At 45.2% G+C, this 24,148-nt stretch overlaps 1 protein-coding gene across 4 annotated transcripts in view; it reads left to right on the top strand.

Moving 5' to 3' along the window:
* Nucleotides 1-24,148, top strand: part of ARHGEF9 (Cdc42 guanine nucleotide exchange factor 9) — a 222,926-nt gene that overhangs the window by 125,849 nt on the left and 72,929 nt on the right. For all 4 annotated transcript variants that reach the window (XM_054574240.1, XM_054574239.1, XM_054574238.1 and 1 more), the window contains one exon: nt 15,928-16,107. In XM_054574240.1, the coding sequence (XP_054430215.1) occupies nt 15,982-16,107 (126 nt within the window). In that variant the 5' untranslated portion in view covers nt 15,928-15,981. The remainder of the gene's footprint in view (nt 1-15,927; nt 16,108-24,148) is intronic.

The raw sequence follows: 24,148 nt of genomic DNA, 5'->3' as shown, positions 1-24,148 counted from the left end.
TCATGGGCTAAGAGTTGAGAAAATTGTTTGGAGATGTACTTGTTCTTCATCTACAAAGCTATACTGCCTCTACCCCCAAGCTGGTCTTGGGGTTCCACCAACAACTGAACCAGAACCTTATCAGAGTAGCCATCCAAAGAAAAGACCAAAGAGGGGCCTGGGGAAGGCAGTGTCATGGGGCCAGGTTGGTCAACGTTATGCAGAGGTCACCATACCTGTACAGATGCTTTTCAATGCCAAGTCCATTCTTTCCCAGAAAACAGGTGTGCAACATCTACATGGTCATATTGGTCTGACTCCTGGGAAACCTAGACAGTGAGGTAAATCAGGAGACATCAGAAGCAGGGACTTCTTTCTCCAAGTCCTGCCACCTGCCAGAGGAAGCAGCCCGGAATGCTGGCTCTGAACCCAGAGAGTTCCTTATTCTAAGCTTTGTGCTTAGGGCCATTCCACCTGGTTTGTGGAATGGGACGGGTCAGTAACTAGACCGTGTAGCTCATGATTAGATGTTTCCTCACCTCATAGATTATAGGCAAAGCTCTTCTGAGCCTTGGTTTTCTGGTCTATAAAATGGGCTTAACTGTCAAGTCTCAGGATTGGTGGGTATCAGAATTCACAACTGAAGGATGTGAAAAGTGCCTTGTAAAATGTTGAACGGTTTTACTGCTGCTTGGATTGTTAAGAGTTCATCCAGGTTATGACTACAAGTAGTTTGGAGGCAATCCAGGAGCTTGACTTCATTTTATTTCTCCACTCCTTCCCTTTGCTATTTTTTAAGCCAGTACTGTGTCCATTTTACAAATGGGGAGAGTAAAACTCAGGAAAGGAAGGAACAGCCTGAGGATACAGTATTAGGTAGTGGTGGATTCAGGACTAAAAGTCATGCCTCCAGACTGTTCGGTGTTCTTTCTATGGCCCCACGCTACCACAAGGATGGATTCCATTGCTAAAGGAAGCTGCTGACCGCAGTTTAAGTTAATATATGTAACAAGTGAGCTTCGTCTCCAACACACAGCAAGGAATGGGGGCTGCCTGGGGCCCAGCCCTCCACAGCAATGTCCTGCCTGCCCACGAGAGGCACACTGACTGACCCCTCATCCCTTCCACAGCAGCTCACGTCTCCTGCATCTTGGAAGCAGCGAAGCATCTGAGAAGATGCTAAGCTGTCGTGAGAGGGAATTGTGCTGCCCGTTTAAGCCACTTCAGGAGGATCCCTGAAGGCACTTGATTCACCTTGGCTGCTCGCAGCTCCTCACAGCTTCCTGGGTGCAGAAGCCCTGTGTGGCTGACCTGCCTAAGCGGTTAGGCCAAAAGGTATCTGAGGAAATGTTTGAGGGCATTGGCCTGTGTAATCTTTATTCAGCTCTTGAGAGCTAAGATAGTGGAAATCCAAGAACCAAAGCTGGGAGAGTTCCTTGAGAACATTTGGCCTCAAGGTGGACATCAAAACCCAGCTGGGCTGCCTTTTTCTTTTTTATTGTATTCTTCTTTCTCTACCACTGCCTCTCAAGCTGGGTCAGATTTCCTGGAGCCTTTCTAGCTTATTTTTGTTTATTTTTAGCCAGCGTGGGAGAGGGACGGGTAGGCAGTCACACTGAGGAAGGGTGAAAGGAGGAAGGATGGGCCTTGGGTGCTAGGCATTGGGGAAGAAGGCTTTTCGTGTCCTTCTTCACCTGTCCACTGCTAATACCTTATTTTCCTACAGCCTGCCGATTGGCTATGGCGGGCGGGGGGGAGGGGTCTAACCCTGTCCGTTGCTATTTTCACTCATGCTGCTAAAACCTGTAGAATGACGATAGTGCTGGCCATTCTGTGGGAGTTAGACAAGCGAGGTCGGGGCTGGGGAAATTGCAAGAGAAAAGGAGAGAGATGCCTTCTGGTCAAGTTCGAGAGCCCAGGGAGTTGTATAGGGAAGGGTGAGCCCTTGGAGTCCTGCCAAGAAGCCACCACACAGTTTCCTCAGCTCTCTGGACCTTAGCCACCTCAGTTTTAAAGATTTTGTTATTGAATAGGAAACACATTCGCATGGTTCAAAATTCAAAAGGTACGAGAGGGTGAACAGTGAAAAGACTTCCTCCAGTCCCTCAGCTTTCCCTGAAGAAGCCACGAGTGAGTCTTTTTATGGAAATGTGCAATAGATATATAAGTATACAAGCATATCTCAGAGCATGGGAATTTTTTAGTTTCCTAGTGCCTATAAAAGTGATGTTTATACTATACTGTAGTCTACTAAGTGTGCAATAGCATTATGACTTAAAAACAATGTGCATACCTTAATTAAAAATGACTGTATGCCTACAAAATGCTAATCATCATCTGAGCCTTCAGCAAATCGCAGTCTTATTGGTCTTGCATCGATGTTGTTGGCTACTGACTGATCGTGGTTGTAGTTACTAAAGGTTGGGCAGGCTGTGGTAATTCTTAAAATAAGGCAACAGTGAAGTTTGCCACGTCGATGGAATCTTCCTTTCACAATTTGTCTTTAGCATGCAGTGTTGTTTGATAGCATGTTATTTACAGTAGAACTTCTTTTAAAATTGGACTCTGTCCTCCCTAGCCTTGCTACTGCTTAACTAGGCTTAATGTGATAGTCTAAATCCTTTCTTATCATTTCAACAGTCTTCACAATATCTTTACCAGGGGTAGATTCCATCTCCAAAAAACAAACAAACAAAAAAGAAAACCCCTTCAATTTGTTAAAAAAAAAAAAATCAGTATCTGCTAAGCACAATAGATTGAAGTGTAATAAAATGAGGTATGCCTGTATATGCTGGCTTTTGGTAAGTCTTCAATCCTATAGGCCTTTACTTTTGTATATGGTAATATATTATACACACTGTTTTATAACTAGCTGTACCTTGGAGGTTCTTCGACTGTGTGGGGGTTTAGGGATGTGCTGTGCAGAACAGAGGTTAAGTGCACTGATTCTGGAGTAAAAGTACCAGAGTTTTGGTTCTGGCCCTATGTGACCTTCAGCAATTACTTCATCTGTCTGAATCGTGGTTTCCTTAATTTAAAAATGGCGATTGAATAAATTACTATGCATCTGTAATTGAACAACAATAAACAATTTAAAAATACATTACTGTACATAAAAACTTACTTGTCAGAGATAATTTGTCTCTGACAAATAAGTAAGTACTCAGTAAATGTTAGCTATTTTTATTATCACAGAAAAAAAATACACATTAGAGTGTGAGTCAGAATATCTGGGTTCTCTTCTGGGCTTTGCTCCTGGGATAGCTGAGTGACTTTTTCTGCCCAAACTTGTTTCCTCATCTTTAAAATGTAGGGTCTCATCCCTACTCTGCTTGTCTCCCAGAGTTGCTGGGCCAATCCAATGAGCTAATGAATGTGCAATGAACGTGAAAGCGACCTAGAAACTATGATGCGTGGCACATGGAAGAGGTGCTGCTTCGTCTTTTCATAGAAGCTACTTTGCATAGCTTGAACCCAGTGACCAGAACTGGGTACAGAAGACAGTGGAACCCAAAGGCCATTTTTGTTCTGGAGTTCCATTGTGAGTGGAGGTATCCCTTTGGCAAACATTTCAAATAGTCAAATTTTGTCTTCCTACCTTTCTTACCTCACCCCATCCATCTCTTGACTTCCTTCTTTCCACGTCTTTTTCTACTTCCCTCTGTCTCTTGTCCAGACCTGCTTTTAGAAGCAAGGCAACAGCATCTGTCAAAAATGACCCCAGCTTTCCGTTTGAGGTAACATGGTCCAACTAGCTCAAAGAGAAGCCACACCTGTCCAAGTTTGTCCTGCAAATCAGTAACCAAGCCAGGCCTGGAGCCCATTCTTCCCATCCTATTTTTCCCCTTATTAGCGTTTACATTGTAATGTGCATTTGAATTTGAGATTCCTTAGCAAAGACATCAGCAGTGAGGAAGATTCTCAAAGTGTCTCTGCTTACCCTTCACACTGAGATTTTCTTACCCCTTAATTTCCAGAGGCAGACTTGTTTGAGGCCCTGAGGGGCGGGGGAGGCATGGGCCAGCTGTAGTACTGAAGGGGTGACTTCTGGAGAGTGGAGGGAAGAAGGGGCACCAGACAGTGTCTAAAACAGTGATCTTCAAAGTGAAGGACAGGGAGAAGATATTGGAAGTTTTTATATTTTAAATTGTTAAACTCATCATGATGTCTATGTTGTGGAGATTTTTAAATAAAACATACTACATTAGTAGCATTTAGAGACTGGGGTAGGTATTCCTTTTTTTATACCATTCAACAATTTTTAACAAGAGATCAGTGACAACTCTCCTTCTAAAAGACTGTAGGCTTGGTTTCTGATCTGGGCTATGCTGCTGACTAGCTTAACACATCAGGCAACTTCTTCTCACCAGAGCCTCGGTTTTCTTATCTGTAAAGTGTGAGACTGAACTAGGTGTGCCAGCTTTTGCTAGTCTCCGATCCTAACCTCCTCTGAGAAGAAGCCCACACTGTCTTTCGGGCTCTTGGGCCTGAGTCAGAGTCCAGAAGAGTAGGTTCCAGTCCTAGCAACTTCCTGGATGCTTTGTCCTTCAGTCGGCTGCCCTGAGTCCCTTCTCCTCTCTTCCCCCACCTTCCCCAGATAGTCCAGACAGGCAGACGCTCTCTGAGGTAAGCCTGGCTAACCTACCAGAAGTTCTTTTGTTACAGGCACAACCATTTTCCCTGCAGACAGAGACCGGATGCCATTCCTCCAGTGCTCTGAGGGTGGGTCTGATTTTGCTCGTATCCTTTCTGGCAGCCTAGGTTTAGTTGTAGCAGTCCTCTGTCTGAGTCTTCAGGGGCATGGTCGGAAAGGAAGCCACATCAGCCAGTTGGAATCCCTTGGGGCCTGATCCAGTGGCGGCTCATTGAACATCCCCCACCCACCCTTTGGTGTGTCTCTTGAGAGCCCAGGGCTGTGTTTGATTTTGTCAGGAGAAACATGGCCCACCTCTGAACAGGAGACACTGTGGACAGGGACCAGAGGCACCGCTAAGTGCCTTGGCCAGTCTTCTCTCTCATACTGAGCCAGCAGGCAGAGGGAAATCAATAAGCCATTGGAAACTGTCTTCCGCTTTCTGATTAAAAACAGATTTCCTGTTTGGGCTGTAAGGAGTCCCCAGGAGATAATTATAATCTCTTTGGAAATGCATACCAAAGCTCCAGCCTTTGCCAGCCTGTGTCCTAGGTGGGCATGATCAGTAGACTTCAAGATGGTTTAAGTAGATCGAAACAAATTTATTTCTTCTGTCTCTTCTCCAGATATAGGAGCAGGTCACAGTGCCCCTGACTTAATGCTGTTCTTGTTCTCACCACCAGATGGCCACACTTAAAGACGATTTAGAGAACTATTAGTTCCAACCTATCTTCTTCTCTGCTCCTCCCCCCACCTACGGCCCTCCTTCCCCTACAAGATTTTAACACGACATCTGTCAAATGGATAAAAAAATGACTTTCCCTTCTTCTCTCTGCCTTGCCCACCCACCCTCTGGCTGTGGTGTTGATGACTACAGAACTATGTCTGTGGGAGGCACGGAGGACAGATTCTTCATGTAGTTTTAGCCCCCTCCTCCTACCCTTCTGTAAACCTAGAGGAGCCCCACCCCCGCCCCTCCCCTGGAAACTTCAAGCTGGCCTTCAAGTATCAGTCCAGGAGAAGTTAAGGCTCCCGGGGCTGGTCTCCATGGAACCACTTGAGCAAACTGAAGAACTCAGGTATAGGGCCCAAGATGGGGTCACCTCAGCAATGTGGGGCTCTTTGAGCTTCCCGTCTCCCCTTAGGCTTCTCCTGGCCATCTCTCCAGGTCTCATGGCACCAAGAAACCCCAATGAATGCGCCTGAATCTTAGTACCTGCAGCAAGCAAGTCCAAGAAGAAGGCCATGGTGTGTCTGGGGAAGGAATGTCCTGGAGATAGGTCCTAAGCTGGCTCAAAGGACAGTTAGAGGTCAGGGTAACCTCCAGCTTGGGATGGCATGCTTCTGACTCAGTTCATGGAGAGGAGATTGCTGAGTCATGTTTTGTTTGGTTTTATTAATTGTTTATATCTTAGAATAATGGAGGCTGACTTGGATAGATTGAACATAGCTGTATAAAATTGCTTCTAAATTGTTGCATCGAGAGATGCTGCAAGAATTTTCCTTTAGGGCCATTAAGGACCTCAGTGCTGAATGGCAGGGTTGGGGCAGGAGTGGGGATGCAGCAGAGAGGTGTCAGACAGCTTCTCAAGGCAGACTGGGAAAATCCTCCTGATAAGCTACTGGCTACTGTCATTCCTCAGCCTGCCTGGAACCTGACAGAAGGAGAAGCCAGGGAACAGAGTTTCAGAGACTCTGGTTTCTTCTGAATGGTCCAGTGCAGTAAGAAGAAATTCTTGTACTTCAAACTCCAGCTGTAGCAAGTTTAAGACACTTGCTCTCAGTATGATGCATGATTCAGAATCACTCGGGCTGCTTGTCAAAAAAGCTGGGGTGATTTTGAGCCAGGGGTGGGGTCTGTGGACCACACATTGCAAAACTTGTGTGATGGGTCAGAGCCACCTGGGTGATGTCAGAAGATCCTAGAAGAACTTGACAGTAACTCCTGTTTCCGGGAGGTTGAGGAGATACAAGCCGACCTTTGTCAGATTGGGGGCTTCTCTGGTGCGGGAGACTTCTCTAACAAACAGAATCATGCTTGGTGGTCCAGAAATATGGCTTCCCTGTGGTCTGTGCACTCCTTGGCTCACTTGGCTGCATTTTTCTCTAAAGGACTTGTCCCCTCAACTTATTTATTTATTAATAGAATTTTTTTGAAAAAGGTTTTATTTCTTTTAGAGAGAGGGGAAAGGAGGGAGAGGGAAACATCCATGTGTGGTTGCCTCTTGCGCGCCCCCTGCTGGGAACCTGGCCTGCAACCCAGGCCTGTGCCCTGACTGGGAATCATCCCGGCAACCCTTTGGTTTATAGGCTGGCGCTCAATCCACTGAGCCACACCAGCCAGGGCTCACCTTTTTTAAAATACCAAACTTTTAACTATGTGAACCTTGGGGCAGCAGCTGGATCTCGCCTCAGAAGCTTCTGGGTCTGCTAGGTTAGGCTAGTGGCTGACGTTTCATACCAGAAGGGTCCATTACCGAGGTCCAGACCAAGCAAGCCATTTCCCTGGTGTGTTTGGTCACCATTATATCTGAGGTCACCTTGTAATTTCCTTTGAAAGTAGTACAGAAAGTGGTGCCATCCTTTGTTATTAGTCTGCAATGAATGAGAAAGTGTATTGGACGCTTCATACCTTAAGATGCTTGTGTGGGTTTCCCAAGCTTTGTGTCCTAGCACGTGTTGGTTTGTGACCAAAGTACGTATTGGGCCCTGGATCAAGTGGTCTGTCTTGCTTTTGCTGAGCCTGGTCTGCATCTAGACTCACCTTTTCAGATCAAGCCAGCCCAGCTGCATTTAGTGTCTTCTAGGTGTGGCTGAACCCTTACTAGATCTTTCATTTTATTAAAGTGAAAAACGGGTAGTAGGATGGGACACTGAAGCAAGCCGATGCCTCATGACTCACAAAGCCCACGTTCATACTAGGAAAAGGATGATTATGTCATGAAAAGAGATGATATTTGTGTACTTCCTTTCCGTATATATATATAGTCATCATCACTTGAATGCATTGATTATTCTGCTCAGAAATGAAATTATTTAGTTATAGGCCATAGCAGCACCCAGGTTAAAACTGAAACCAGCCAAGTATGAACTATTAAGTCACAGGGAAAAGAAAAAAGCAATTCTTGTGATTTTTGTTGTTTTATATTCAAAGTGGGCCTTGTCTTACCTGGCATCTCTTTTCTTTTCCCTGATGACCATTGAGCACCTGTGCAACTCTTCAACAACAACCAGCCCAGCCCAGGAGCCATCTGGCCGTAGATCCTACCAACAATAGACTGGTGGGTAGGCCACCTGGTACATGTTATATAAACAATCTCCTTGGCCCCATAGAATCTGCTGCAATCTTACAGAAATGTTAACTCTGTTGCTGTTATCTGCCTCAGAGCTTGCCTGGTTTTAGGGCTCAGGTTGTGGAACTTTAGATAGATGTTCAAAGCAATGCTGTTTGTTTTGGATTAAGCGATGTTTTAGATCTGCTGTTCACAAGTGGACATTCTGATTTGGAGAAGAATACTCTGGTTGAGAACTTGAATAACTCCAAGGAGTTGTCTTATTCTTATCCTAGATAGAAATGAGTAAAAGAGGCAAAAGGATAGAAGACACAAGCTCGAGTCACCAGGGAAGGAATTAAGGATCATATTGAGGGTCAAGATCACACAGCTAGGAAGCAGCAGCCTAGCTCTAGTGTCCCTACACTTAACCGCAGCTAAGGGCATGGCTTTATCAGACGCACAGAGATGGGAGTGCATCTGCCTGCTAAAGACTGAGTTTGGCCAGAATGCAAGGTCCCTGCCAGGTCCAAGACAAGAGTCGGGTCCCGTCGGTGGGGCTGGATGAAGGAGAGCTTTGAGAGATGGACAATAAGGAGCTACTGAAGCTCCTTGAGCATGGATAGTGGCGCCAGCAAAGAAGTTTTGAGAAATGCATGCCTAAGGAGTAGCTTGAGGAGGAGAGAGACATGTGAGCAGCAGGAAGGCCAGTGGGGAAGCAACTTGAGGTAATGAGGGCCAGGCCTGGGATGGGGCATTGGACATGAAGATACAGGGTCATACCTGGGAGAGAGAGAGTGAGAGAGAGAGAGAGAGAGAGACAGAGAGACAGACAGACATTTGGAAAAAGGAAACAACAGGTCCAGAAGACTTACCAGAAATGGGAAAAATTAGAAGAAGGGGCATAGGGGCATATGATGAATTTTACATATATTTTATTGGAGGTGATAGCAGGCCACGCAGTGGAGTAAGCAGTTAGAAGTATGGGACTGGAGGTGAGTGGGAGCAGATGTCATGAAAAATATGACTTCTCTGAGGAGCTACATGAAGAAAACGAAGGAGAGCAAAGGTCCCCATTGACTTTCTTTTTTTAAAAAAAAAGATTATGTATTTTTTAAAGAGAGGGGAAGGGAGGGAGAAAGACAGGGAGAAAAACATCCATGTGTGGTTGCCTCTCACGCCCCCCCTGCTGGGGACCTGGCCTGCAACCCAGGCCTGTGCCCTGACTGAGAAGTGAACCAGCGACCCCTCTGTTCACAGGCCAGCACTTAATCCACTGAGCCACGCCAGCCAGGGTGGTCCCCATTGACTTTTGAATGGGGCAGTCAGGGGCTCAAGTTGAAATCCTGTTCCTCAGTTTTCCCAGCCATGTGCTTTAATGTGTCACCAGCAATACCTCAGTGAGTTAGATTCAGGAGTGGACTAGTTAGCTTCAAGTTCTCATTTTCCAGAGCAGAGAGCAGTAAAAACATCCTCTGGACCACTTAGGAGGGTGAGAAGAAATAAGCTGCAATAATGAAATCCCTGTCTTTGCAAAACTGAAGTGTTGGCCTCAGTAGAAAGCCAGAACTGGAAGGTACTGGAGAGGTCATCTGTGTGGTTCAAGCCCATGTCCTGACGGATAAACCAAGACAGGTAAAGAGACCTGTCTAAGATCATTCAGTGAGTTACTGGCAGAGGTTTTTCCAATGGCCAGTCTTTGCTGTATACCACGGCACCTCCCAGGAGCGGTTTTAACAGCCTGGGTTACGCCTTTCCAGAAATGGGGAGATTGTTGTCCGTGAACACTGTGGGCAAGATGGAGTCTGTTCCCGAGACTGCATTAAAAAGACATCTGGTTTGTTCAGAGAAAGGCATAAAATCCCAGCCTATTTTAGATGTGCTTAAAGGGAACGAATGAATGGATTTCGCTTTGGCCCTTGCCTACCTGTTGAGGGAGGGCGCCTGCTGAGAGCGTGGGGGCGGGCACCGACTGAACAAAAAAACCTAGAGAGAGGCAGAACCCCCTCATGTTCCTCTTTGTCCCACAAAGCTCATGGCAACTGGCACATTTGCTGTTCTTCACAATGTACTTTTTTTTTCCCTTTTAACCTTTCCACCTTCTGCTTTTTGCCATTAAAGCTCTCATATTTCTGGCAGCCACCCAGGCTAATTGAATAAGTGTTGTGGGGGGTGGTACTGTTCAGCTAAGGGCAAGAGCCAGAAGAAGAAGATCAGTGGTATGGCTCTGGGAAGCTGGGTAGAAGCTGTCATCTCGGTTTGTATTGTTTCAGAGTTGGCAAAGCCTGGCATGGAGAATGCTCCTTATGTGACCCCAAATGAGTTCATTTCAGACATACCAACCACTAAGAAAGGCCCTGGAGAGAGGCAGGGGGCCAACTCTGTGCGGTGGCACAGGGAGATCCCTGGGGAGAAGGAGGCATCAGGAGAGGCACAGGTAATACCGGGATTGGGAATGTCCCCTAAGGCAGTGGTTGACTTCTGTGGTCCCTGAACCAGCAGCGTAGGTATCGCCTGGGAACTGGTTTGAAGTACAGTTGTCAAGCCCCGCCTCAGACCTACTGAAGGGCCGAGCCATCTGTTTTCACAAGCCCTGAAGGAGGTTGAGAACTACTGCTCTAGGTCATTCACAGGTCTCCCTGGAAAGAGAAACCAGCTGGGAGCTCCCTGCCTTGCGGGGTGCGGGACTGGCAAAAGCAAAGCTATAGAGAAAGCCCGCCTGAGATTCAAATCTGCTCTGCCCTCTGCTAGATGGGTGACTCTGAGCTACTTTGCTGACCTCTCAGGTATTCCTCAGTGAAAATGGGGGGTGTTCATGCTTATGTTGGAGAGTTACAGAGATAGAGATCACAGAAGAAACCTCTTAGCCAGTGCCTGGCTTGTTTTCCACAAATATGGTTCTATTTCTCCATTCATCCCCTTCTTTCTCCCCATTTTACTTTCTCTCTCTGTTCTCTGTCTTCTTTCCTTCCCCCTGAAAGGGCCCACTGGGCACTCCAGCTTAGCTAGACTCATGCCTTGTTGATCAGAAACCAGCCTTAGAAGTCAAATTCCCAGGTTAAAAGTTGGGGAACTGGGGTCTGATAACAGATATATGTATTTGTAGGATCAATGGGATGGAATATTTGAAATGAGGGTTGTCTGGAGAAATCTCAGTGAAAAAGAAGAGGATCTCGTTCCTTTTTTATGAATTATATTATGACTCTTCTCCCTCCTCCTCTTCTTCTTCATATCCAAAAGTGTCTTCGGTGTGGGAGTGCAGACCACTGTGTGTCTGAGCAAGAGCTCACCTGTATTTGGTGCTGCACCTGAATATCCTGGGGATTGGGAATTATTTAGTGAGAAGTAACATCAGTGCTGTCTCAAAGCCAAGAGCCATGTGGGTGCTTTGCTGAAATAATGCAGTAGTACCTCCTGGCTTTATGTTGGGCTTGTAGGATGAAAGGCTGGGAACAGATGGGAAATTAGGGCTTTGGGTGAGGGGAGGGGCATAAATAAGTTGTAAAAATAAAGAATTTAACCCCTGACTTAGCTACTCCTAAATGGCCTTTTCTTGGCTTTCTTCTCTTACAGCTCTGTAGCATTTGATCATTTGATCATTTCCTGCTGCTTGCAACTCTTGTCCTGGGCTTTTGTGAGATTCCGCTCCTTGGTATTCTCATCATGTGCTGACAGCTCTATTTTATTTGGTTTCTCTGGATCCTCTTTTTGTCCTCACCTCCCACTGTTGCCGTTTCCCTAGGTTTCTGGCCTTCTTTCTAAGCACTTTCTTCCAGGACAAACTTCCTTGGTTTCCGTAATTTCTTCTGGGCAGAGGTTCTGGCTCCGTAAACCTGAATAATGAATGATCTCCTCTAACCTCTCTTGATCTTGAAATCTGCCTGCATGTCCTGCTGGACCTCTACATTCAACACATTAAGGAGAGTATTTGTCACCGTCCTCCCCCACTCATACCAGCATTTCCTCATAACTTAACCTCACACTTTGATGCTTTAAAGATCACATTTAGGATTGTCTCCCTTGCCACTCCCCGCCCCCCCGCATGCACACCAAATCATTTTTGACCTCCTCATTTTCCTCAAACTAGAGTTAACACCCTGCAAGCAGACTCCAGCCCTTGTTTTCAGCCACCCTACTGCACCCCGCAACTGCCCTTCCCCAGCCCTTTTCAAACTTCAGTACATTGGCCATCATCCCATGTAGTCTTTACCTCCAAGACTTTATTTAATCTCATTCCTCTGTCACGGATGCCTCTCCTGTTCCCTTTGCTATCTGTTACAATGCTACTCATTCTTTAGAGCCTATCTTCAGTGCCTCCTCAACATGTTTTACAGCCCGGCAGCCACGTATGATTCTGTCTTGCACTCAAGTCTTGTACTAGGCTTAGCATATGCCAGACACTATAGGAGGCATTAGACATCCAGTACTCAGTTCGCCCTGCCTGGAACTCTGCCTGTGAGGCAGGTACTGTCCGTTTTGGTATCCTAACTACATGCTAACAGTTTCATTTCGGTTTGTTTCTCCGGCTCCTTCTCTGTTCCTCGCCTCCCTTTGCCACTGCTGGCTTCTAAAGTGGCAAAGCCCTGAATTGAAGCTAGGTTTGCTTGCCCTTAACCTTTGCATACTGCTTGAAGGGCATGCACTGTTGGTACTTGAAGGCCCTTTGATCATCAGGTAAGGACTATGGCTGAATCACAGTAAGCAGATCCCTGCACCCAGTGGGAGCTCACTGATTGAGTGTTGGATGATAAATGGATGCGCAGAGAAAAGTGCATATTTGTGAAAAAATTGTAGCAAGTTAAAAATCAATCCTCTCCTCTTCACAAAAGGGAGATTTGAAACCACTTTCCAGCCCCAATTTAGTTTACTTTCCTTTTAGATTTTATTTATTTATTTTTAGAGAGAGAGGAAGGGAGGGAGGAGGAGAGGGAGAAAGACATCGATGTGCAAGGGAAACAGTGATTGGTTGCCATTCGCATGCCTCCAGCTGGGGGTGGGGCCTACAACTCAGGCATGTGCCCTGACTGGGGCTCGAACCTGCCACCTTTTTGCTTTGCAGGATGACACCCAACCCTGAGCCACACTGGTCAAAACTAGTTAACTTTTAAAAGTGCTTAGAGGACAGATGATATTTTGTTGAGTTTCACACTTGAAACCTAGATGATTTTGTGAACCAATGTCTCTCCAATAAATTCAATTAAAAAAGTGAAATAAAAAACCTAGAAGATGGGGGAGGAGCATTACTTAATTCCTGCTTGTATTTGTGACTAGACAGCAGTGGCCTCACTTTTATACTCACTTAGTCCTGCTGACTTCTCTGGGTCCTCAGGTCACGGCGTCCAGCTATGCCCTGGACAAAGCCAATCCAGCAAGCCTGTTGTCAAGGCCTACTTGGAATCGATGATAGTCAGAACTATATAGCACATCAAAGATCATCAGTGTTCAGCCTCATTTTTTGTATATATATACAGATACATATATATGTATATATATACACATACCTATATGTATATATGTATATACACATACATATACACACACATATATACATATGCATATATATGTACACATATACATATACACACACACACACATATATATATACATATATACACACACTTTTTAAAATATAATCTTTATTATACTTTTCTCCATTACCATTCGGTCCCCTTGCCCTCATTTTATAAATCAGGTATACTATAGCAGACATCACTTGCCATTAGTCACCAGATGACCAATTTCCTGGACCTTTTTTCGCCCCAGCGTAATGCCATAGATGGAGAAGGTAGAAAATGGACAGCTGGGAGGAGCCAAGCATGGAGTCCCTAAAAAGAAAGCTCCACTGTAGAAAGAGCTCAGGCAGTGGAATCAGCCAGACCTGGGCCTAGAGGTTCTCAAATAGCACCACAGATAGCGCCCTGAGCAGGGGCTTGGTAATTAATGCCAATCCATTCCTTTGACCCTTGATAAAAAGCCAAGGATACAACTTTAAACTGCAAGCCCTCATGGTGCTCCGAGTTGGTGTTGTATGTGCTTATTGAGCTCTGGCGACACCCAGTTGGGACCCACCTTTGGCGGGAGAGGGGAGACTTTTCTATGAAGATTTATTTCATTGAGGCCAGTGACCAACAATTCTCCACTGAGATGAGAACAAGAAGAAATTGACTTTTCTTAACTGGGAATAACCAGAAAAAAACCAAGATCAACATAAAAATCATTCTTCTCAGAGGCAGGAGCATCCTTAAAGGTGGCTGGTCAACTGTCTTTCCTTGGGTTCTTCAAGAACAGGAGCCGTACGGTTTATGATATTGTGAATGGAGTTTTATGAATTCAGTATAGCTGATTAGTAGTCATTGGTAGTCCAGTGTGGTGGGTTCTCAGTCTCCGTGTTTATTCTGCAGTTGGCCAAAGAACCAGATCGTCTCTGTGAACCTGTTTCCTCCTCTGTAAATATGAGTAACACTGAGGCCCAGCTCACTCAGTACAGATCAAGAGAGGCAGCAGAAGGGAAAACACTTTGTAAACAGTAAAGCGTGAGGTACTTGAAAGGTGGTATTATAAAAGAGCCTATCGGACATCTCTTTTACATCCATGCTGAGGAGCTCCCCCTATGCCTTACCTTCTCTGGAAGACACAATGGCTAGAACTCTGAGCAAGTAAAGGATGCGCCAGGCAGGGGCTGACCAATGTGTGCTGTGTTATGTGTTAACTTCATGACCTTAGGTTTATCCTCTGGCTGGGATGTTGGAAGGCAGACCTGTGTGAGAGGGTGTACGTGCCATATCCCGTCTCTGTTGTCTGTCAGCTGTTTTGTTGCTGGTCTTGTGGAGCCATGTGGCTTTGGGGAATCAGTCCTTCCTCAAAGCGCACTGATGCAGAGGCTGACTTCTAGAGGACATGTTCAGCAATTCAACGCTGGGGAGAGAGTACTTGAGTCCTTTGCCTGGCAGGCCATATGTTCTCTATTGTGGAATCTGTTTCTGCAAATGCCAGGAAGACTCATGGCCCATACTGGCAGGAACCAGTGGGGGGTGGGGGGAAGAGAACAAATAACACAGTGGTCAGGATGGTAGCCAGAAAGAGGCAGACTGTTTCCCTACCCCGTCGTCATCACTGTGCTTAGATGAGTGTTGTGAACGTGAACGGGTGTGCGTGTGTGTGTGTTCACGTGGCAGAGAGATAGATGTCTGCCTGCTGCTGTGTGGAGCGCAGTCCCTGTGGCCACAAAGTTTAATGACCAGGGTTAGGGCCTATGCAGAACCACAGCCTTGCCGGGTGACCCTGAGCTCACCCCTTAACTTCCCTGTGGTTCAGCTTTGCCATGGATCAAATGCAGAAATCAACCCACGCCTCCCTATGTATCTCACAGGGTGGTCGTGCAAATCACTGAGTGAATCAGTGCCAGAGTTTAGTTTCTTGGGAGCCAGGCATCACAGAAAGCCGTATTCTTTCCTACCCATGACCTCTCTGGATGGCATCGTGTGTGGGTGAGAACAGGAGGCTGCAGGACTGGGATCCATTGTGTGTGAGGAATGCCATGGTCTGTAACCTCTGGGGGTGGAGCACAGTGGTGTTAAAAATGTACCACCAACTCTCAATTGGTCAGTGGCAATGAAGAGGAGGAAAGGGAGAGGAGCACAGAGAATTTAGAGCAAATATGCCCAAACCTCATTTTTAGCCATTGATTTCAGCCTCTCTACCCATTCCAGACCTTCAGCTGCCTTGAAGCACCAAGGAGAGATGGACTGGTGCTTTTTTTCTTCGCTGGGGGAGGAGGGCATGAGTAGGGCTAAAAGCATGAGGCCTGTGTAGTCCATATTCACATTCTTGGTCATTCCACTCACCGGCTAATGTCGAGTTTACAGTATCGTTTGCCTTGTAGTCCAGTGGCTGTTGCGCTTCCAGTGGCATCTCTCTCACCCCCATCCTTCCCCACTAGTATGTGACTTTTTCCATAAAGTGGCAGAGCTCTGTGGGTGGGGGAAGGGTAAAGTAAGGTAGCCAGCTGTGTGGACTGAAAACATTCTCATTTTGTCTCCTAAGCTGATCACTGGAGATTCCATCGTTAGTGCTGAGGCAGTATGGGATCACGTCACCATGGCCAACCGGGAGTTGGCATTTAAGGCTGGCGACGTCATCAAAGTCTTGGATGCTTCCAACAAGGATTGGTGGTGGGGCCAGATCGACGATGAGGAGGGATGGTTTCCTGCCAGCTTTGTGAGGGTGAGTGTCAGCCTTCACTCTCCTCTCCCGTCTCCTTGGCTGCCTGCCCTTGGCTTTCCCCTCACCAGCCCCTTTCCTCCTGCTCATTTGTCTCCTGGTGGCTCATCTCACATTCTACTCCATGTTTTAGGTCTTCAACCCAAGACCTGGACTTCTTTTCATTTTTTTCCCCTCCTGATTTTGAGACTTTTCCTTTCTGTCTTGTTTATTTTAATGATCCCCGCCTCCCGCCTCCTGCCTCCTACCTGCTGTGACTTTATACAGATCATTTCCCTTTTGTCCTTGGTGGTTTTTGAAGACCCTTTTAACTCTGTATTGCTGTGAACGTTACCTTCTCATCTCTCTTTATTTTCTGCTTTCTTTCTTGTCCTCGCCTCCTGTTTTTTATTCTTTCTGCTTTATAGGTCTCTCCCCTCCTCACTCCTCCCGTTCTTCCTTTCTCTCCTTTAGGGAAGTGTGAACACCCCTGTGTGTTGTCTCAGGATTGTCTTCAGCTGTGAATGTAAGAGTGTGGGCTCCCTACCCTCTCAGGGGCTACAGTTTACTTATTGGAAATCTTACTTTTTGCAAGAGACTCAAGTGGCTGGGACCTAAGATGTACTGGGGGTGAGAAGCAAGCAGCCTAATAGGGCTCACAAAGCCTTGACCCGTTTTTGCTATGTACCATGAAGAACCTGGCCCGTAACAGAGGGGGCTATTGGGAGGGGACCTCCTTAGCAGTTTCTGCTTCCTCTGGGTCACCAATTAGTAAAATGCTGTGAGGGAAGAGCATTGGCCTGATGTCTCAGCTCTTGGCCATCCTTAGAGTTAAGAGCTAGAATCAGCTCTTTGGCAATTATGAGCTCTGATTTTCCCCATCCACAGAATGGTCTTGGCAATTCTTTCATTCCAGAGGATGTCATAGTTAATGAGATAATGCACGTTAAAAAACAAACAAACAAACAAACAAACAAACAAACCTTGTGGCAGTCCAAGTACACCATAGCCTATCACCTTTTGTTAGTTTCTGCTGTACAATAAGGCTGAAGTCCTTACCCAAACCAAAGATAAAATTGGTTTTGGCCTTGGCCCTTGAAGGATGGAAAGCCTCAAGATGACAATGATGGCAGTGCGACATGAGGGAAGGAACAGGGCATTTGGAATTAGACAACTGAAATACAGTCTGTTTCATTACCTCCTGCCTCTATGGCTTTTGGTAAGACATTTCACTTCTCTGAGCCTTAACTTCCTCATCTGAGCAGTAGGAATTGCAGACTTTTTCCAGTTAGGTGTGTCCAACCTTTTGGCATCTCTGGGTCACACTGGGAGAAGAAGAAGAGTTGTCTTGGGCCACACATTAAATACATTGTGACACGTAATCCCCAAAACAATCTCATCATGTTTTAAGTAAATTTACAGTTTTGTGTTGGGCCGCACTCACAGCCATCCTGGGCCGCACGTGGCCATGGGCCGTGAGTTGGATGCCCTTGGATTAAATGGAGTCACATATGTGAGTAAAGTGTCTAACACAGTGCTTGGTACATAGTGGGCATTTGGCAAATGCTAATTTGCTTTATTATCATCATTATCCTCACTGTTATCACCACCACCATCACATTAGATGCAAAAAGGTCTATAAATCAAGGCTGGCCATATTGGTTGAAAGAGGTCTCCTTCCTTAGAGGGTACAAACCCAGGAAGCACTGTTAACTGATTCCAGTGTTCTAAGTGAGGACACTGGTTGGAAGCAGAGAGGTGGACAAAGTGACCGCTTATCTCCTCTGTCCCGAGAATCTCCTAATGAACTGTCCAGTCCTTTGTTTCCTCTCTGTATGTGGCATCTTTCATCAGAGTCTCCAAATGCCATCTGTTTCCCAGCTCAGCTTTGCTGGTTGATGAATTGGTCCCAGGGGTAGTCAGAAAGAGCACATCAATAACCATGGGCCTTTGGAACTAGCATGAGGCCTTCTACAGAGACAGCTTGTGTGTCTTGGACTGACAGTCCCCTCTCTTTAAAAGAAGGATTAAACTGCACCCAGCGACAATGTCACCCAAATCCAAATGTATTTCACTTTCAGTGAAATGTCATTTTTATAATAAGCAGTAAATCAAGGGATGGGACAAAATGATTGAGCAAGGCAGAATGGCTCGAGGAGGCAAATGGCAGAGCAGGCTTTAGAATATAAATGAGCTGGCATTGATGCTTCTACGGCCAGGGCCAGGAGGCGTCTTCCTCCAAGCACACAGCCGCAGCAGCCACTTGGGTGGGCTGATGCTGACGTTTAAGAAGACCACTGGCTGGCCCAGGCATGCATGATATAGAGTCTAGCCTATTGGTTGTCAGCTGCACAATGAAATTAATCACTTGAGTAGCTTCAAAAACAAAGAATCTTTGATACTGAGAACTACTGGTCTAGACAAGCAGAGCCCAATAGGAATTTACTGTGAGACACAAATGCAAGACACGTATGTAATTTAAATTTTTCTACTAGCTACGCTAAGAAAAGTAAAAACAGATAGAAGTGAAATTAATTTTAATACATTTTAGTTAACCCAATATATCCAAAGTGTCATCATATAATATATAATATCATATGTTATCACAATAAAATTATTAATGATATATTCTACTATGTCTTTGAAGTCTGGTGTGTATTCCATACTTACAGCTCATCTCAATTCACACTAGTCACATTTTAGGTGTTCGTTAGCCACACGTGGCTAGTTGCTATTGTATCAGATAGCGTAAATCTAGACTAAGGACCGTAGTACTAGATCAGGATCATTAATGGCAGAGCCTAAATCATAACTTAGAGCTCGTATATTCTGTCTACTCTACCGATGCTTATTCCATGAGAAAGCAAGCATGCCATGCTGCCTCAGGTTGTGTTTAGAATGAGAATTTTATTATTATAAAAGTTTTTTGTTTGTTTTAATAGTAGTCTAATGGTCTTCAGACCTCTAAAGGGAAGCACCATGGAATGTAGGGGCCAGCTGTTATGACGTCATCAGTAAAAGGAAAGGGGGTAAACTGCTGTTGCATGAACCAAGTGAGTGTTGGCTCCAACGGTAGACCTTTCAGTTCTCACGAATGGGCATTTATGTGTAGGCTTACATTGCTAATAAGATTGGATGATACTCAAGGGATTAAATGATGGATGATATGGAAGCTCTTTTATTGTAAATATTTTAAAATAAAATTACTGTCTCTGTTCCTCTACATCAGCAATTTCAACTTTTTCATCTCATGGCACAAATAAACTAATTACTAAAATTCTGTGGCACACCAAAAATATGTTATATTTTTTGCAGATCTGACAAAAAATAGGTATGATTTTTATTCATTCCCACCAGATGGCTAATGTTATTTTTTATTTGACAATCTAAGGGGGGAAAAAAGGTCAGTTCCCCTGACTAAATAGTCAGTTATTGCATGTTTTAAAAGTTCTGGCGCCACTCCGGCTGGAAATCACTGCTCTACATTGGTTTAGGTGGAGGGTAGAATGGTATTGTGGAAACAGTGCTAACTGTATTAGAAAATGAGAGTCCTGTTTTCTAGTCTTGGCTCTTCCAAACGTTAAGTATATATTCACAGTGTTTTCTTTTTATCCTTTATTTCTAAAGCATTCTCTAGAGTCTATTTCAAGTTCTGACAAAGCTAGGTAAGACATAGGCAGAAGTCACAGTGAACTGTGGAATCTTCATTAGTGCCGATGTATTTGGTAGGCAAATGGGCAATTTCCTGGGTTGTGTTACGTGTTATAAGATATTTGCTTGGTTTATCCATCCTGACCCTGAGCTGAGATTCAGTAGCTCCTGGAGAACATCACTGCTAGGTTCTTTGGCATGTGACATGGAAGTATGGTAGAAAAGATTTTTCCCCTTAAGTCTTTACCAACTGGACACCTTTTTAGACCCTTGGACAAAATTGGACACTGGCGTATCAAAGCATCTACATTCCCTACCTGGAAGTCTCATTGCTTTGTGACTGTCAGCCCTAGGACAATAATCAAGGGTCCCTAGTGAGCTACTGTCTCAGTTCTGCTATTAGATGTGCATATTGAGCAGCTTCCTGTGCATTTTTGAAGCTCAGTTTTCCTCCTTGTGGAATGGGAATAAATGAGTCTTGTGAAAATTCTCTGTAACCTGTGATATGCTGGACACCTCTCAGTAGGAAGTGTGATACCATTTTGGCTATTGTACAAGAAATCGCTGGGTACGTGTGTCTTCTGCCAATTCAAATTATTTGCCTTCCCTGTTGTTCTGAATTTCATTCTGCATGTGTGTACATGTATTTGTGTGTGTTCTCCCTTCTGGACTGGGGACATGGCTTCACAAGAGTAATGCAGGAGTTGTTGTACCCTCCCAGCAGTTGGTCAGCTTAAGTGAATTACAGCTTACTGAACATCAGTCCCCTTATCTAGTTGTTGACATCTTCAGCTGCTTTCCTGGACTGGTTTCCCTCCCTGGAAGCTGAGGGCAGACTGCTGGGATATGATTGTGTGTCTTAGTAGCAAATCTCACCCCTGTGGTGGGGTGTCCTTTCCAATGCTCAGCCTTAACTCCAAATTATTCAGGCACTTTTCCTTTGTCATTATGTCAAAAGGGGCCTTTGTTCTGACTTCAGGCTGTGGCCTGCAGAGGGCTTGCTGCCCACTTTGAGAGCAAGCTGTGTGCAGAACATATGGGATCTCATTATTGCTGGTGGTAGGCAAGGCCTGCATGACAGGGCATGGGTTTGGTCAGAAAGTAAAGACTCTGCTCAGGTTCCATCAGCACATATATTCTTTATTTCATCAAATTCTAGATTTCCCTGGTTTCAGGCCTGCCTGGAGGCAGGGGGATGAAAGGATGAGCTAATCAGGTCATTACCGCCATTCCTTGCAGTTGTACAGGTCAAATGTCACAGAAAATAAATCTCTCCTGGTCACAGGGAAGCCCAATGTTCCAAAGTGTTACTTGGCTTTTAATTATATAGTATCTCTTCTTGGCTGCACTTGTGGAATGCTTTTCACCGGTATGAAACCTTAGACTCGCAGTAGTTTTTGACTTGGAAAGACTCATTTTGGCCAGGAGCGACCTAATTAAATGGTCACAGGGACCAGGTAGGTAACTTACGAGAGTAAAGCAGTCTGAGACTGGGGTAAGTGGGGGCCTTATGTCTAACTGGGAAATCTGTGCCCCATTGGAAGGAGGCAAAAGATTTGGATGCTTCTCATCACTGAGGTTAGGGATAGGAGTGAGGGAAGTCCAGAGGATTGAGATCTTCCGGTATTTTCAAGAAAAAGCCAAGAATGGAAGTTTATGTAAAAATCTCCATATTTTTAAAATGTTGACAAGTACTTCACATTTTGTTAAAGAAACACTGTGAGGGACGAATACAACACATCTTTTAAGGACTAAACTGTCTCTCCAGGTCTCAACTGGTGACCCCCAATCAGCCTGACTTCCCATTGTATAAATCCTGAGGAAATATAGGCCCAAACAATGAAAATGACTTGCTTACTTGTGTAGGGAATAGTATCAAAACCAAGACTTGTACCCAGGCCCCTTGAATATTACTTAAAACAGTTGATTTGAAGTCTTTGTCTAGTAAGTATAATGTCAGCACTTCCTCTGTTATGGTTTCTGTTTGTTTTTCTTTTTTTTTTCTGTGAATGGGCCATACTTTTCTGTTTCTTTATGTGCCTTGTAATTTTTTTTTTGAGAACTGAGCATTTTGAATATTATAGTGTGGTAACTCTGGTGTGGTAACTCTGGAAATCAGGTTCTCTCCCCTTCCAGGGCTTGCTGCTGTTGGTTGTTGAGGGCTACAGTTGTCCATTTGCTTAGTGACTCTTCTGTTTTTGCAAAGACTGCATTCTTTGTCATCTGTGATCACTGAAGTCTCATTGTCCAGCCAGTGACCTAACAAAGGTTCTTTAAATACCTGTAACCAAGACGAAGAGGAAAAACTACTCTTGTGGGCTCTGCAGCTTGGCTCTGAGCTAAGACACTCCCTCGGCACTACTCCAGGCTGCCCGCAACTCTGCCTTAGCCTTCTTCTCCTATTCTTCTGCTCATATGTAACCCACAGATCCTCCTGAAGTCCAAATGTACGCTCCTCTCAGGCTTTTTCTGAGTATGCCTACGATCTAGGGCATGCGTGTCGCACATCAACCTCTTTGATACACACAGTAGCCTTTCTGAATCATTATTCTTTCCAGAAATTTCTTCCTCAGTCTCTTCCCTCCCGTGACATTTGGGTCTGTTTGCCGCTTGCCCCTTCTACCCTCCCTTACCCTGGTTGGACATTGGAAATGTACGCCCTTAAGTTTTTCAACAGAGGCAGCCACAGCCTCAAAAGCCACTTCAGCTTGAGGGGGTAGGGGCACAAATCAAAGGTCAGCCTCTGTGCTTGTACCTCAGGACCAAACAGATCAAAACCCACAGCCACTGTATTTTAAGAACAAGGTCATTAGCCCCCTGGTGCCAGCAAGCTGCAAGAGGAATGTGGGCCACCCTTGTCTCAGCTGCTAGGGAATCTGGAATGGTTGGTGAATGAATGAAAATGCCTCCACATACTCTTACCAAATTTTAGCCTCCCTGTTCTGCATCGAGTAGTTTCCTGGTTGCTGTAAAGTTTGGATTAGATTCCAGAATCCTGGAAAAGTTGGTTCTGTCAGTCATGGTAGCTAAGGGTTGTTTCAGTGGAAGGACTGCTTCTTTGTGCATCCTAATCTAAGACCCTTAGTGATGTTACCCTCCCACCCCCATTTTAATCCTGTGCCCTCTGTGCTATTATTGAACAGTCAGAAGAGGGTACGCTTGGGTTGCTAACAAGACTGTTAACACCTCAGGACCTACCTCCCTTTCCAAGCTAATGGCAGCGACATTTTGCTTCGTTGGGATGAGTTCAGATATGCCAGCCCTTGTTTATCCACTAAAGCTTCAAGTAGACATAGGCTTCTAGCCTTTAGAATTTATGTAGAAGGTCTTGTTTGTGGCCCTAGAGGTGACTCATTACAGTGTGTCAGTTGAGGCTGACATTAGCAGAGAGGGCTTTTCTCCATGGATTACAGAGATTTTTCTCCCCCGCACCACAATTTCAAATGGCATTAGCACTCATTTGCATTCACATGACACATCTTAATGGCTTCTCACTGTGCACAGGCTTTGGATGACATTCTCCAGTACATCTTTTGGCTAATTGGAGGGGATTGTTTTTCTTCTCTTAATATGGAACAATCTCCAGCTCAGAGAGAACCTTCAATCTGGCGGTTGCCTGACCCAGGATTTCCTCCATATTTAAGTAGGTGACCCTGTAGGTCTCTCTTAGAATCCCCAAACTGAAAGCAGCCTTGAGGGTCTTATAGTTTATCCCCTACCCACCAGACAGGGCTATAACTAAACCTCCCTGGATTCCCAAGATCCTGGCTGGCATCTATCAGCAAAACCTAAACTACTTTCTTAGTAAAGCTTCTGGCCCTTAAGCTGTAGTCTAAGCCAGTTTCTTAAAACACATTGCCATTTGCACTAGGAACATGATGTTTCAGAGGTGGCACCAGTAGAAGGCAGTGAATTGTTCTCTTGGTGGCAGAGCTTTCCTTCCAAGTCCTTGCTGTTAATCCAGTGCATGAGTCAGTGACTTGGTTGGCTTCCTGAGTGGAAGACTATGATCTGGGGCCTGGAGCCTGTATTTCTTAGTGTAGCCAATCCCTAGGTCCAGTTAGGGATCAGATTGGGCTTCCCTAGTACCATGTCTGCGCTGCCTTGGAGGCTTGATGACTTGAGGAGGGAAAGGCCATGATGGATTGAGTGTATGGAGATGAGGTCTGTTTCTAAGGCTCTTTGGGAAGTACAAAATGTTGGAAAATCATGATAATTGTACATATTTTTATTTTGTTTTTCCATCAGTATTGATATTATGAGTCACAGTAAACCTCTTCTTACATTTTTTTTCTCCCCATGGCTTATTAGTAGCGCTATTAATATTTCCTCTCCAGTATTTAGTGAGCCCTGAACAAACACAACTGTCCCGCACTTAGCAACAGCTACCTCCCTGAGCTGGGTAGAAAGGCCA

The sequence above is a fragment of the Pteronotus mesoamericanus genome, unplaced genomic scaffold (assembly GCF_021234165.1).
Source record: "Pteronotus mesoamericanus isolate MK-2021 breed Mesoamerican mustached bat unplaced genomic scaffold, CSHL_Meso_final contig_256, whole genome shotgun sequence".
Lineage (NCBI taxonomy): Eukaryota > Metazoa > Chordata > Mammalia > Chiroptera > Mormoopidae > Pteronotus > Pteronotus mesoamericanus.
The sequence above is the reverse complement of the archived record's forward strand: the minus strand, read 5'-3'. Positions and strand labels throughout refer to the sequence as shown.